Genomic DNA, 13214 nt, shown 5'->3' on the forward strand with positions numbered 1-13214 from the left:
TTCCATGATATTAGGCAGTTCTTGAATGAAAATGGATCTCGTTCCAAAGTTGACTCCCCGGTCCAAGGTTGACTCCCAGGCCCTGAGGCTGTACAACTCCCAGCCAGGTTAGAATGTCCTTTCTTTCATCAGAACGAGGCCATCATGGTTAATAGAACATGGTTAATATTTCTCATAACTATAGCTGGTCCCCGATATTCTATTTCTGCCTGAACACTTGCAGGGGTCTTTCTGCCCAGGAAACGCATGCTGGAGGTTGGGTCCCCAGGTCCCGAGCTTCTCAGGAATTCTAACCTTTCTCTCCCCTCCCCCCTCCCCAGGATGACAACATCATGAGGTCCCTCCAGCTGTTCCAAAACGTCATGTAACTACGGACACAGCCATCCGGCTCTCAGAGACATTGTACCAAACCACCACCCTAGCACCTTGATCCGCCCTCCTGACTTCACACTGACTCTGGGACAGAAACACCTGCTGTACCCGGGAAGAACTCTCTGCCGAAGACTTTCTGTGGAGCCCAGCACGCCGCGGCCCCGGTCTCTGATTGCCAGCTCTTCCTCCTCCCTCTTCCTGAGAGAGACAAGATGAAATGGGAAGCATGCTCATCTCGTCACACTGCCGCCCCCGGGGAAGGTCCCTCTGCCTGAGCGTAGACAGTAGTGCACCCGTGTCTGCTTGCGCGCCCCAGCCCTCTGCTTACAGTGCAGCAGACCTCGGCGTGTCTGGAAGCAAGATGACCTGAGCCCAATGCACTCCATCCTCTCATGGCCTCCCAAACCAATGTGCCTGTTTCCCTTCCTTCGGTGGGGAGAGCGAGCGTCCTTCGGAACAATGGGAATCTACCGTGACTAGCGTGGGAGAGCCAGCGCCTGGCCTACGTAGGACAGGACTGAGTTGTTGAGCATGGCATGGTCTGACGACCCCAACTGCCCATTCCTTCTGTTCCTGGAGGCAAGGACCAGTAATTCCCTCTCACTAGCACCTGTGCTGGTAGGACCACTCCCTTAACAGCCCAGGAAGGGAGCCGACGCCCAGTGGTCCATGTCTCCACTCCATCTCCTGCTACAGCCCAGCACTGCATGTCCCTTCCAGAAAGCCTGCAAAGTGCTGTAATTTTATACCATCTTCTGACCAATAAACAGAATTATTTCTTACACTCTTAATCGTCACGTCTTCCCTGAGTCCTTTGGATAGGAGAGGTGAGTTGTGAAAAGCGAAGGTCAGTCCATTCATTGGCACCTAATTATTAGTACTTACTAGGTTCCAAGCAAACATCCAATTAATTCAGATGCAAATGCCTCCTGAAGAGGAAACTCTTCTCAACACCTCCCTTCCAACAAGCTCGCCCCCACTCCCAAGACCCTCTCCTGCGGAAGGTCGGGAACCTGGCGGGTATGGCTGAGGACACAGAGATAAAGATGGGGCCAGCACCTCCTGCTGAGGTGCCCGCAGTCCAGGGGCTGAGCAAAGGACTTCAGCCTCTAAGCAGCAAATGAGGACTCTGGGTGAACACCGTGGGTCTTGGTCTCCCCATTTGACATCACATTTAACAGATGAAGAGCTGAGAGTGGCATTCTTGGAGGGAAAGCAATTTACAGAGCCTCTATTATGTGCCAGGTGTTGTTGCCCCAGGAGCTTCATAGACATTATCTTATGTCATGCTCACTGTGGAACCTTCTGGAAGGCAGAGTCCTGGTGTTTACTGGCGAGGACACTGAAGCTCAGAGAGATAAGGAGACGGCCTAAAGTAGCACTATAGAGAGATTCAGCTCTCCCGGTCTTCCTTCCTCCGAGGGGAACTGAGCATACATACCTCCAACAAATCTCACTCACTTGTGATCAGTTCAGGGGCACAGGGATTCTCTGACTCCAAATAGCAGATGAGGAAACACGCAGAGCAGGGGAGAGGCTCAGGTGCCAGAGAAGGCCACCCCATCTCAGCGGGCGGGAGATACTCCCATCTGAACGCTGTGCCCCGCGGCCTCTCCTGGTTGGAACGTGTATGGGCTCAGCTCTGCTTCCCTCTTTGCACTTCCCGCCTGCTGCCATGTGGTCATCTAAGGCTGCTGGACACGTGGCTGCCTCCAGCAAGGCGCACACATAGGCCCAAGCAGAGGGTCTGTCCTTGGACCCTTCCCACGTGGGCTCTGGACCTGCATCAGGAAGGTCTAGGTGGTCAGCAAACTGAGGCTTGCGAGCCACATGCGGCTCTTTGGCCCCTTGAGTGTGGCTCTTCCACAAAATACCACGGCCTGGGCGAGTCTATTTTGAACAAGTGGTGTTAGAAGAAGTTCAAGTTTAAAAAATTTGGCTCTCAAAAGAAATTTCAAGTGTTGTCCTGTTGATATTTGGCTCTGTTGACTAATGAGTTTGCTGACCACTGGGCTAGTGCACTGCTCCAGGGTGGTGGGCCAAGGTCGGTGAAGAGTGGTCAATCCCCGCCCATCCTAGTTATGAAAGCGTTAGAATGTCACCCTCTCCCTCTCAGGGCTGCTGTGAGGTGGTGTTAGAAGAAGTTCAAGTTTAAAAAATTTGGCTCTCAAAAGAAATTTCAATCGTTGTACTGTTGATATTTGGCTCTGTTGACTCATGAGTTTGCCGACCACTGCGCTAGGCTGTGGCTCTCTGCCCTGGCTGCATATCACCATCACCTGGGGCATGAAAATTGCTAACACCTGCCCCCCCCCCTCCCCAAGCCAATTGAGTAGACTCTCTGAGGGTGGGGCCGGGCAGCTAAGAGCTGATTGTAAGGTGCATCCAGAGGTAAGATGAGGAAGTGACCACACCCGGTGCTGAGAATGCTGCGCGTGATAGGAGCCCTTCTCCTGACCCCTGCTGTTAAAAAATTGGGTCTGGATCCCAAGGCACAACACCAGTAGCCTTCGTGGGCTGCCTGCTGCTCTGGGGCCTACCCCACACCCGCCCCCTCTGGAAGCACTTCACATCAACAAGCCTCATCATCTAACCGCCCAGGCCAGTTCATTCCCCGCCAAGTTTCTCCAGCTACATCACATCACTCTACCCCCACCAGGAAGCCTGCCACCTCCCACCCCCCCACCCCCCCACCCCCGCTTTGTCTCAAAGCCCAGTCAAGGCTCCCTCATCCAGTCTAGTGGGAGCTAGAAAGAGAAACCCCAGTCCTGTTCCACTTCTCCCTCCACTGAACCACATTCATGGTAACAGCTGGAACGGGCAAGGATTTTTGTGGCAAGGGGTTGGAAGTTAAGAGTCACCAATCCTCCCACCACCGCGCCCCCCACTGCCTGCCCAGTCCAAGGGGTCACAGCCCCTCACTGATCATGCCGACAGGACAGGTGAATGCTTGGGGAGATGTGGAGAAAGACAGGCTATTGTGGCGACTGAGGGGGGACGACGGGTTAAAACGATGCGGCAGGTGTGCCTCCTAAGCATCCCCACGCCCACCAAGGCTACACCAGCTGGGTGTGAGCGGCGGCTGCTGCTCGCCAATGAGCCGCTAGATGGCGCCGGCGTCCCGCCGAATAAAGCGTGGGCCCTCTGCGCGGAAGCCCGGGAGCCCGGGAGCCCGGGGGGTGAGCTGTCTGGGAGGGACTCGCCTCGCTGCTCCTAACCACGGGGCTGGCTTCCGGCCACCTGTGCACGCCCAAGTCCCGCACTTCCAAAGGCCCGGTGTCTAGTGTCTGCTCTGGTACCACTGCCTTGAAATTCTTAAAAACCTGTGAACAGGAACCTACATTTTCCGTTTAAAGACTTGCGTGCCGTGACTCATTCATCCCAATGAGGTGAGGATATGGTCCCATTTTATAGACCAAGAAACCGAGGCTCCGAGAGGTGTTGAGACCCGTCCAAGATCACACGCTGGTTGCTGATGGAGCCCGCTGGTCATGGCATCGATGACGCCAAGTGCAGGATCCCTTCCCACCCACACCAGAGGCTGTCCATGCGGCCCGGCCCTGCACAGGCCCAGATGCAGGCCTCTGCCCCCGGCCCAGCAGGCAGCTCCTTCAGGCCTGGGGTGGGGCTGGGATAAAGGGCTCCAGGGCCAGAGCTGCTCCCAGGCTCCATTTCTTCTGGGGGTTGAAAAGTCCTATGGAGCCTGGAGCAAGAGGCAGCCAGCCCAGCCCACGCTGTTAATCCTGCTTCTTCCTGGACAGCCAGCCAGCCGCGGACGTGGGTCACCCGAAGGAAGGACGTGCAGGTCAGTGGGGTGTGCAGAATGGGAGGGAGCAAAGGGTCTGGCTCCCCAGGGAGTGAGACAGCCCAGAGCTGGAATCCTGCCCCCGTTCCCCACACCACCACGCCCTTTCCAGCTACACGTCCCTCAGCAGGGCCTCCCTGAGCCTCGCTTTCATCAAAACTAAAGGGGGAAATTCTCAGGGTTGCTTAAATACTTCAAGTGCCTGGCGAGTCACAGGTACTCGGTAAATAGGCCTTTGTTTACTTTTGGTTTTTGTCACAAAGACAGCTGGGTTATCCTCTCTGGTATCTGCCCCTTAGGGAACGGGGGTGGGAGGAGGTTCCCCCAAGAGAGGGCTGGAGGGCCGAGAGCAGGAAACCTGTGAGAAATGTGGTCCGACAGGCCAGACCAGCCACCCAGGGAGCCAGGGCCTGTGGGTCTGGAGAGGGGCCTGCGCAGTGTAGACTCTATGCCATAGAGGCAGCGGGAAAGCTGGGGGGAGGGGCTAGGCCATGGCCACGGGGAACAAGAGAATGGTGATACTCAGACTGCCCCCTTGTGGTCCTCCAACCCGGGGCTGGTTCAGAGCCTTTTCTGGGCCTTCCCATTGCTTGACCCTCCTCCCAGGTCCCCTGAGAAGCCAACAGGGAACCAACCCGTCGTCCCAACGTTACACAGGAGTGACGTGTCCAAGGTCAAGAGGGTGACACAGGGCCTTGACCCAGTCTTCTAATGTTTGATTCAGGGCTCACCCCAGTACTGCAGAGTCAGGGCTCCCACGGGAGGGAGAGCAGAAAAGGCAGAACCACCTTCCTTGTTTCTCCATCTGCCACACCCACAGAACTAGGAGTGGGCGGTGGGGTTGGGGCCTGGGACACGGAAAACAAAGATTCCTCTGGTTCCAGATCCTGTGCCCTCCTCCAAGTTCAGGCTGAGCCAGGAGGAGAGGTTGTCCCAGAGCCTCTGAAGTCAGGCGGGCTTGGGCTGCACCCCCACTGCTGCCGCGCACCTGCTGTGTGACCTCAGGTGAGTGGCGCCACCTCTCTGAGCCTGTGTCCTCATTGATAACGCAGGGATGATAATACTGACAGGATTGGAATAGTGTGGGGGAAGGTGAGTGGGGTTTGCAGTCGGGTGGACTGGGTTCAGATTCCAGCTCTTCGCCTCCGTAAGCCTCCGTTTCCTGATCTGAAAAGTGGGCTGTTAAGACCTCCTGCCTCAATTGTTGTACAGATGGAGATAATAGCTATAGCGTCAACAATGTTCATCTCCCCAGGAGAGAAGGAGGCGGGATGAGGGAGGGTGCCTGCTGCATGTCACTCAGAGGCCACCCCAGCACCCGGCCTCGCCCCTGCCCCAGCCCAGCAGCCACCTGCCTGGGCCCAGGCGAATCTGCTGCCCCCGGGGACAGGGATGTGTCTCCGAGCATTCCTGCCGCATTCCTGTGGCGGCCCCGCCTCTCAGGGTAAGAGAGAGTGACATTCAGAGACGTTAACCAGGCAGCATGGACAATGAAAAGGCTCTGAACTGTTCCAGATGGGGATCACAGAGGCAGACCCCTTCCATCCCGGGATCTCGGAACCTTTGAAACACTCAGCCTGACACCCGCGCTGAGTGAAAACCCACCTCAGAGGCACGGGACAGGACGTCTGTGTTGCTGAGATGAGCCGTCACTTTTCTCCTCAGTGACAGACAGGTTCCCTGGGGCCAGGCAGCGGCATTCGCAGCCCCTTGCTGTGTTCCTGGGCCTGAGTGGCCTCCCGTGTAAAGGAACCCCTGTCACAGTGTGAATGTTGGGTTGGTTCAAGGCTGAGCCCAGAAAAAGGGCCTGACGCACAGTAAGCACTCGGCTAGAAGAAGCTGAGTCATGATTATCACACTCAGTGTCTCTACAGCGGGCGTCCTCAAACTACGGCCCGCGGGCCACATGCGGGTGTTTTTGCCGTTTTGGTTTTTTTTTACTTCAAAATGAGATCTGTGCAGTGTGCATAGGAATTTGTTCATAGTTTTTTTTAAACTATAGTCCGGCCCTCCAACGGTCTGAGGGACAGTGAACTGGCCCCCCTGTTTAAAAAGTTTGAGGACCCCTGCTCTACAGCATAGTCATTACTACCCGTGCTGTTGATGCTATTCTGTGCGCGCCATGAAAAGGCTCTGGTGCGATCAATATAATGAAATCTCACCTGTACTGCCAGGCCTGCAAGGCCTCATGGCCCGTTCCCAACCTCCTGCCCCTCCCCTCCTGCCCCTCCACTTCCTCCCCCTCCCCTCCTGCCCCTCCTCTCCTGCTCCTCCACCTACTGGCACTTCTTCCCAGGAGTCTCTCCCAGCTCCCTTGTGGCGCCTCCTGCATTCATGGTACGGCACACACTGTCCCTTCTCCTAGAATGTTCTTCCACCAAGTCCATGGGCAAACCTCACTCCAACCTTCAGGACCCCATGTAGCCCTGCCAGTTTTGCTCAGTGGTTAGAGCAACGGCCCATGCACTGGCGGGCTATGGGTTCAATTCCCGGTCAAGGGCACGGACCTCAGTTGTATGCTGGATCCCGGGCCTGGTCGGGGCACATGCAGGAGGCAACCAACCGATGTGTCTCTCTCCCACATCGGTGTTTTTTCCAAGACCTGCTTCCTCCTGCTCCCACGTGTGTGACCGAAGCCTGGTGGCAGGCTGGCCAGGGCCACGTGCTCCGCCAGGCTGCGCCCAGCAGTGACTGAGCTGGAGGGGGTGACAGTCCAGCCCATTCCTGCAGAGCACCTGCCCTTCTAAGGAGAGCCCTTAGCTGGAGCCTCCGTCAGCCCGGCCGAGGGTCCTCGGGCCTGCGCTGCCTGCTGTCTGAGGCTCTTCCCACCCAATCTGTCCTGCCTCGCTCCTTTTTCCGGCTGTCAGACCTACGCGGCCCCGCTTCATCCTTCACAGACACGCGCCCTGTAAATCTCTGCCACTCAAACACCTACAGACACCCCCAAGCTAACAAAGCTCCCCGAGTCCCAGTGGCTTGGGTGAAGGCCCATGTAGGCCTCTGCTTCTTAAAGGACCCCACCTGGCACACAAAACAGCAGCAGCACCTGCTTCCCAGGGTGTTGTGAGGGGCTGATGCGTGATCCCACATAAGCGGCTTATGGCATACTAGCTCTCACCATCACCATTGCCACCACCACAGCTGTCCACTCCCTGATTTGCAGCAGGCAGAGAGACTTCTGTGGCGTTCTCTACCCGAAACTCCCTCGCGGGTGAGCTGGCCAGACAAAGGTCCCCATAAAGGCGGGGACAGGCCAGGGCTCTCCCTGAGCAGGTCCGTTCATTCTTGTAGGGGACATTCATGCTCAATGGAAGGGTCAGAGACTAAAACAACTACCGTGAGAGACGCGCATTTGTTGCCACCTGCTGGGTCCTGCTCATGCATTTTCTCACATCAGCCTCACAACAACTCAACCAGGTGGAGACTCGCTGAGGCAAGTGATTGGCCCCGTTCACCTGGCCAGGTGTGGCAGAGCGGGTGGGCCAGGTGGGCTCTGCCTTCATGCCTGCTCTGCCGAGAAAGAATAGGTTGCTTGCCCCGAAATCCATTCTCTCAGGCAACCAGACGTCTCCTGCACCCACCCTCCCCCTTCATTCCCACTCGCCCCAACCTGGCACTTCAGGCTCACCCTCTGGACCCCAAGGAGCAGGCTGGCCCATGGACTCAGGTTACAGTTGGAAATTCCTGCGAGCAAGGCGCAGTGTGAGGGAGGCAGATAGGCGGACAGCTGCGGGGTCACGTTCACAGACAGCTCATTGCCAGGAGAAAGCCACAGGCCTCGCCTCCCAGCTCCTCTGATTGGAGTGAGACACTGCCAGGTGCAGTCAGGATTGTGTCCCAGAGGCCCCGGGGGCCGGGCCGAGGCGGCCCTCACACCACCTGCTGCAGGCGGCCCGCCTGGAGCGCTCACACTGCTGAATGCTTACCCCCCTGAGGACCTCCGGGCGGAGGGATGCCACACACCGTGAGAGGCACTCAGAGAGGATAAGTCAGGCTCCTAGGAACCCGCTTCTGCGCCCAGGGTGACAAGCGCTGGGGAGGTGGAAGGTCAACATTCCCCAGAGGGAGAGGCCGTGAACCTCTTGAGTTTTGGAAGGAACAAAGGAACACACTCAGACACCCACCATACACCCCCAAGCAAGCAAAGGGGCTCCTACGTCCCAGTGGCCTGGGTGAAGGCCCAGAAAGTGACCCCCTAAGGCTGAAGGAGGAGGTGCAGACAGCAGTGGGTGGGGTTCCCAGGAGACCAACAAAGGCTCACACAGCTGCCTCTGACTGAGGCCATTCACAACGTCACTCTGCGCCCCCAGGCAGCCTGGGGTGCTGGCAGCTGACAAGAGAGACTTTCACCCAAAGATGGGCCTGTGTTTCCCTGGAGAAAAAGACACCTGAGTGAGCTGGCTTCCTGGCGGTCTCACCAGAATAAACAGAGCCGTTAGGTGTGCCGTGCCCAGCCTGCTGGGCTGGATGCTGCCCCCGCCCCTTAGCAAGAGAGAACTGCCCACAGGGGTCCTGGTATTCCTGGCTGGCTGCCCCTCCGCCCCACGTCAACACCTGGGCCTTCCCCCCACCTGGAACGCCTCTCCTTCCCTCCTTCCCATTCAGAAGGATCCCTCCTCGCCCTCCCTGCCCTGTTCTACACCCTGGACACGCGCATGCTCCTAAGGCCTTTCTAAGCCAAGTCCAAGGGCCACGTGAGTCACTGGGCTTCCTCCTCTACCTGGGAGCTCAGTACAGAACCCATCACACCCATCCCCTACCAGCTCTGTGAGCTTGGACAAGATACAAGCTTCTCTGAGCTACAGTTTCCTCACCTGTAAAATGGGAATAGCACTACTTAGGTCAGGAGCTTGTTACGGGTATACAGAAAAGGCAAAGCCATGGAGACAGCAGATGAGCGGTTGCCAGAGCTTGGGGAGGGAGGAATGGGGAGTGGCTGCTTCGTGGGTCTGGGTTTCTGTGTGGGTGATGAATGTGTTCTGGAACTAGATAGTGGTGTTGGTTGCACAACCTTACGAATGAACTTAACGCCACTGAATTGCACACTTTTAAGCGGCTGTTGCAGTGGTAAATTGTATGTTAGGTGTATTTTACCATAATAAAAAGGAAAAGAGATTATAATGAGATGAAGTGAAATGAAACTTGTAGAAATGTTGACCACAGATCCTGGTATGCTGCAGGAGATCAGCAGACTCTCATGTCCTCCCTTCCTCCAGGACATCACATGTACACAACACGCTGCCCCGTGCCTACCCAGGTGGATTGCCTTTCTCTCCAGGCCTCTGCTCTGAGATGCTGAGAGGATGGAGCCACATGTTTTTCGTAAAGCAAAGCCTTCACCGTTGGTCAATACTAGTCAGAGAGAATGTCAGATTCTTCCCACTCCTGCTGGTGACTTTGTTTACCTGTTTCACTAGCCTGGCTGTACTCCAGGATTGAATCCTGCTGGGAGAGGGAGGGTCAAGGTCAGTCAGCTTTGATAGTGAGGCTGAGGACTTCCCTCAGTGTTGCCTTCTCACTGTTTCCACAAAAGCTGTCATTCTGTAAAACTGAAACTGATCATTTTGGGAAAGCAGTTTTCCAAGAGTCCCTCATGTTTCTTTACATCTTGCAAGCAGGGGCAATGCCTTGGTTATAGACTATCTTTCCAAGAATGCTTGGATAGCAGTTGGCCTCAGGAGATGGATAGATCTCGCCTCCCTCCAAAGCAGAGGGCAGGTAGGCTTACTGTCCACTACAAAAGATTCGGGTTCCCTAAACTCAGGTTTCCTCTCCTGTAATGCAATCCACAGCTGGCCCTCTGAGGAAATTAGAGGTTGGCACGAAAAGTATAGCACATAGCAAGACTCAGTATTTCTAATCATTATTACTTGCCTTTCTTTCCCACAAGGCTCTAAGATTTTTAATAGTAGTCAGCATGTTTTATCTTTGTATTTCACAGACTAGGTATGAATAAATGTTTGCTGAATGAATGGATGAGTGAATGAATGAATAAGTGAAGGAATGAAAGGGTTTTTCTTACCTGTCATCTTGGTAGCCCTATTCAACCCTGCTCCTCCCATTCCTTTGACTTTCCTAGCTCCTGGCACCATATCCAATATTTCACCCACTTACCTTGCCAGCTACTTGCCTGGCTAAAACCATCTGATGCAGACAGTGAGATATGAACACTCCATCTTTGGGCTGTGGGTTTGAATGTTGGGGGATCCTGGATCCTTGCCCAGGTCTGGACATCCTCAGGTCAGCCCTGCTTGCCCTCCCAGCTTTGTCTAATCCTCAGCTCTATTCCCATCTTCATGACCAACGATGACCCGTAGGCCTACTGCGCACAAGATGTAGGTCCAGGCCACCGAGCCACACACTGCTGGTCACCTCAGAACCAGCACACGGGGTGTTTGTTTCTCAGATTCGCTCCTGTTGGGCTGAAAGGGGATGCCGAGCAGGTGCTCTGTTAATATTTACTTAATGAATGAATGAGCCGCTCTTGAAATGAAATCAGTTGCCTCCTCCTTGTATTGTTTAAGTCAGCCACCTGAGCACCGGGACTCAAAAATATAACCAAAAAGAGAAGAACCTGAAATGCCACTCTGGGCATGCCTTTGGCTCAGCATCCACATGGCAAACACAGTCTTCAGAGTGGAGAGTGGTGACCGTCAGCCATCGCCTGACACAAGAACCCCTGTGGACAGCCTCACGACACACTACACACCACGTATACGGTGATTACAAGAGTGTGCCTGCTCCGTTTGCACTAATTGCAAACTACCGCTCACCTTCTGTGCAGAAAGCCTAGCCGGTTGGCCTCTTGCCAAGGGGAGCTGGCAGTGAACAAGCTACTTAATGGAAAGGCTTTGGGGCCCATTTTTAACACGGCTGAGAGAAAGGGAGCAAACTGAAGAGCCAGCTCTGCGACTCAGGGGTCCCAGAATCTTCAGTCATGGCACCTTCTATCCTATACTGCAGCGTTCCCCCTCACCTCAGCTCACCTGGGGAAAACTAGTCTTTTTTATTATTATTATTGTGAGTTTTCTTTTTTTAATTTAAATTCTTTATTGTTTAAAGTATTACATATATCTCCTTTTTCCCCCATGGACCTCTCCCCAGCCGCTCTTACCCCCCAGCTCATGCCCTCACCCCCCTACTGTCTATATCCATTGGTTATGCTTATACACTGAGTGGCCAGATTATTATGATCTCTGAATGCATAATAATCTGGCCACTCAGTGTGTGTGTGTGTGTGTGTGTGTGTGTGTGTGTGTGTATAATATATATATATATTAGAGGCCCGGTGCATGAATTCATACATGGGTGGGGTCCAGCCAGCCTGGCCAGGGGGAGGGGACATGGGCGGTTGGCCAGCCTGCCTGCTGGTCGAACTCCTGGTCGAGGGGACAATTTGCATATTAGCCTTTTATTATATAGGATATACACTGAGTGGCCAGATTATTATGCGTTCAGAGTTCATAATAATCTGGCCACTCAGTGTATGCATGCATATAAGTACCACTGGTTATGCTTATATGCATGTATGCAAGCCCCACTGGTTATGCTTATATGCATGCATGCAAGTCCTTTGGTTGATCTCTTACCCCACTCTCACCTACCCCCGCCCGCCCCCCCCCCCCCCCCACACACACACACACCACCTTCCCTCTGAGGTTTAACAATCTGTTCGATTCTACTATGTCTCTGTTTAACTGGATATTTTGCACCATCACATGCCTAATAGTCAAATGATGCATTTGCTTGTTTATATCTCCCTTCACACCAAAAGAGAGCTGTGTCCACCTATAAGAATTCATACAATAAGACAAAAGGCAGTATTTGTAGAAGTAAAACAAAGCCTGGATTGGTTATAAGCCACATAACTGACTACACATTGCAATTGAAGGGAGCTCAGAGACGTTGTTGGGCGGGCTCTTGAGTCGGGCCCACATGGGCCATAATCTTTACAGACTTTGTTATTTCTGCTGCCTTTGCATGGAAGTTGGCAAGGGCATTTCAAACACAGATTAGCTCTTCCTACTGCGAAGATTCTGTTTTCTTAAGTAATCAGAGACCTGGTTAAGACACCCTAAAAACACGTAAAATTGTTTTGATAAAACAGAATCTTTGCTTTCTAAGAAGACCACGTTACACAATATCTTATCAGGAGCTGACCAGTAGTGCAAGAAAACTGCGTCTTTTCAACACAGAGACAATCGAACATTCATCTGGCATCAGCTTTTGATATTTAAATTCACCGAATTAAATTCATTCCTCTCTTACTCAGCTTGATCCCACATAAAATTTCATTTCATAAGCTTTTTACGACTTTCTTTGTCCCTTCTAGTTTGTCTTGTTCTCTTGCAGTTCAGAAATAACCAGGACAAATTATTTCATTTCCAGCTGGGATGGCAGGTCCTTGGGGTATCTAGTCTGCGGGGAGGATTCCCTGGGGAGCGCAGGTGCTGGGCAGCCTTGCCCCACCATGGCCTCCCGGCCAGGGCAGATCCCAAGGCTGTCTCGCCCCTGGTGCCCTTGAGCTCTGTGCCTCAATATACCCCCCACCCTCCAAATGAATGGACATGTGAGGCAGGCAGCTGACTGGGAATCTCAAGACCTGGGTTCCAGTTCACACTGGCCTTATCATTTAGTAATGTGTGGCTCTGGCCACAGCTTCCTCATCTACAAAAATGAGAATAAAGGAACAATGTGGCTCAAACATGATAACTTCCAGTCACGTAAAAGGCTCTGAAAACTTCAACGCACTGCATCCATGGGCAGCGTTGGTATGACTTGTTAGTATCCTGTGTGCATGGTGACCACTCTGGCCTTTGTTTCTCTGGGACACTCTAGGAAGGGGTGTGGCCATGTGCCTTAAGAGGTGGACACCGAAATGGGGAGCCCGTGGGCAGCATGTCTGCAGAGCTGGGCATCCTGAAATGCCACTGACCTCAGGCAGCCTGAGACTAGAGGTCACACCTGGGCACTAGGTGGCCTGGATGGTGCAGAGGATGCCAGGGGTCAGGAGCAAGGCAGCCTGAGACCACGGGAG

At 54.0% G+C, this 13214-nt stretch overlaps 2 protein-coding genes across 5 annotated transcripts in view; both read left to right on the plus strand.

The window, feature by feature from the left end:
- The window catches only part of KCNIP1 (potassium voltage-gated channel interacting protein 1), a 170273-nt gene extending 169110 nt beyond the window's left edge, over positions 1–1163 (plus strand). For all 3 annotated transcript variants that reach the window (XM_079772619.1, XM_079772620.1, XM_079772618.1), the window contains one exon: positions 321–1163. In XM_079772619.1, the coding sequence (XP_079628745.1) occupies positions 321–368 (48 nt within the window). In that variant the 3' untranslated portion in view covers positions 369–1163. The remainder of the gene's footprint in view (positions 1–320) is intronic.
- A 2887-nt stretch (positions 1164–4050) lies between these two features.
- GABRP (gamma-aminobutyric acid type A receptor subunit pi) overlaps positions 4051–13214 on the plus strand; it is a 33662-nt gene continuing 24498 nt past the window's right edge. Inside the window, exons 1-2 of one of the 2 annotated variants that reach the window (XM_079772614.1) lie at positions 4051–4177; positions 5062–5182. The gene's annotated coding sequence lies outside the window, so the exon portion shown is untranslated. Of the gene's footprint in view, positions 4182–5061; positions 5183–13214 lie in introns of both variants that reach the window. The other variant, XM_079772613.1, reaches the window with a different exon arrangement.

Source organism: Cnephaeus nilssonii, assembly GCF_951640355.1.
Source record: "Cnephaeus nilssonii genome assembly, chromosome: 5".
Taxonomy (NCBI): domain Eukaryota; kingdom Metazoa; phylum Chordata; class Mammalia; order Chiroptera; family Vespertilionidae; genus Cnephaeus; species Cnephaeus nilssonii.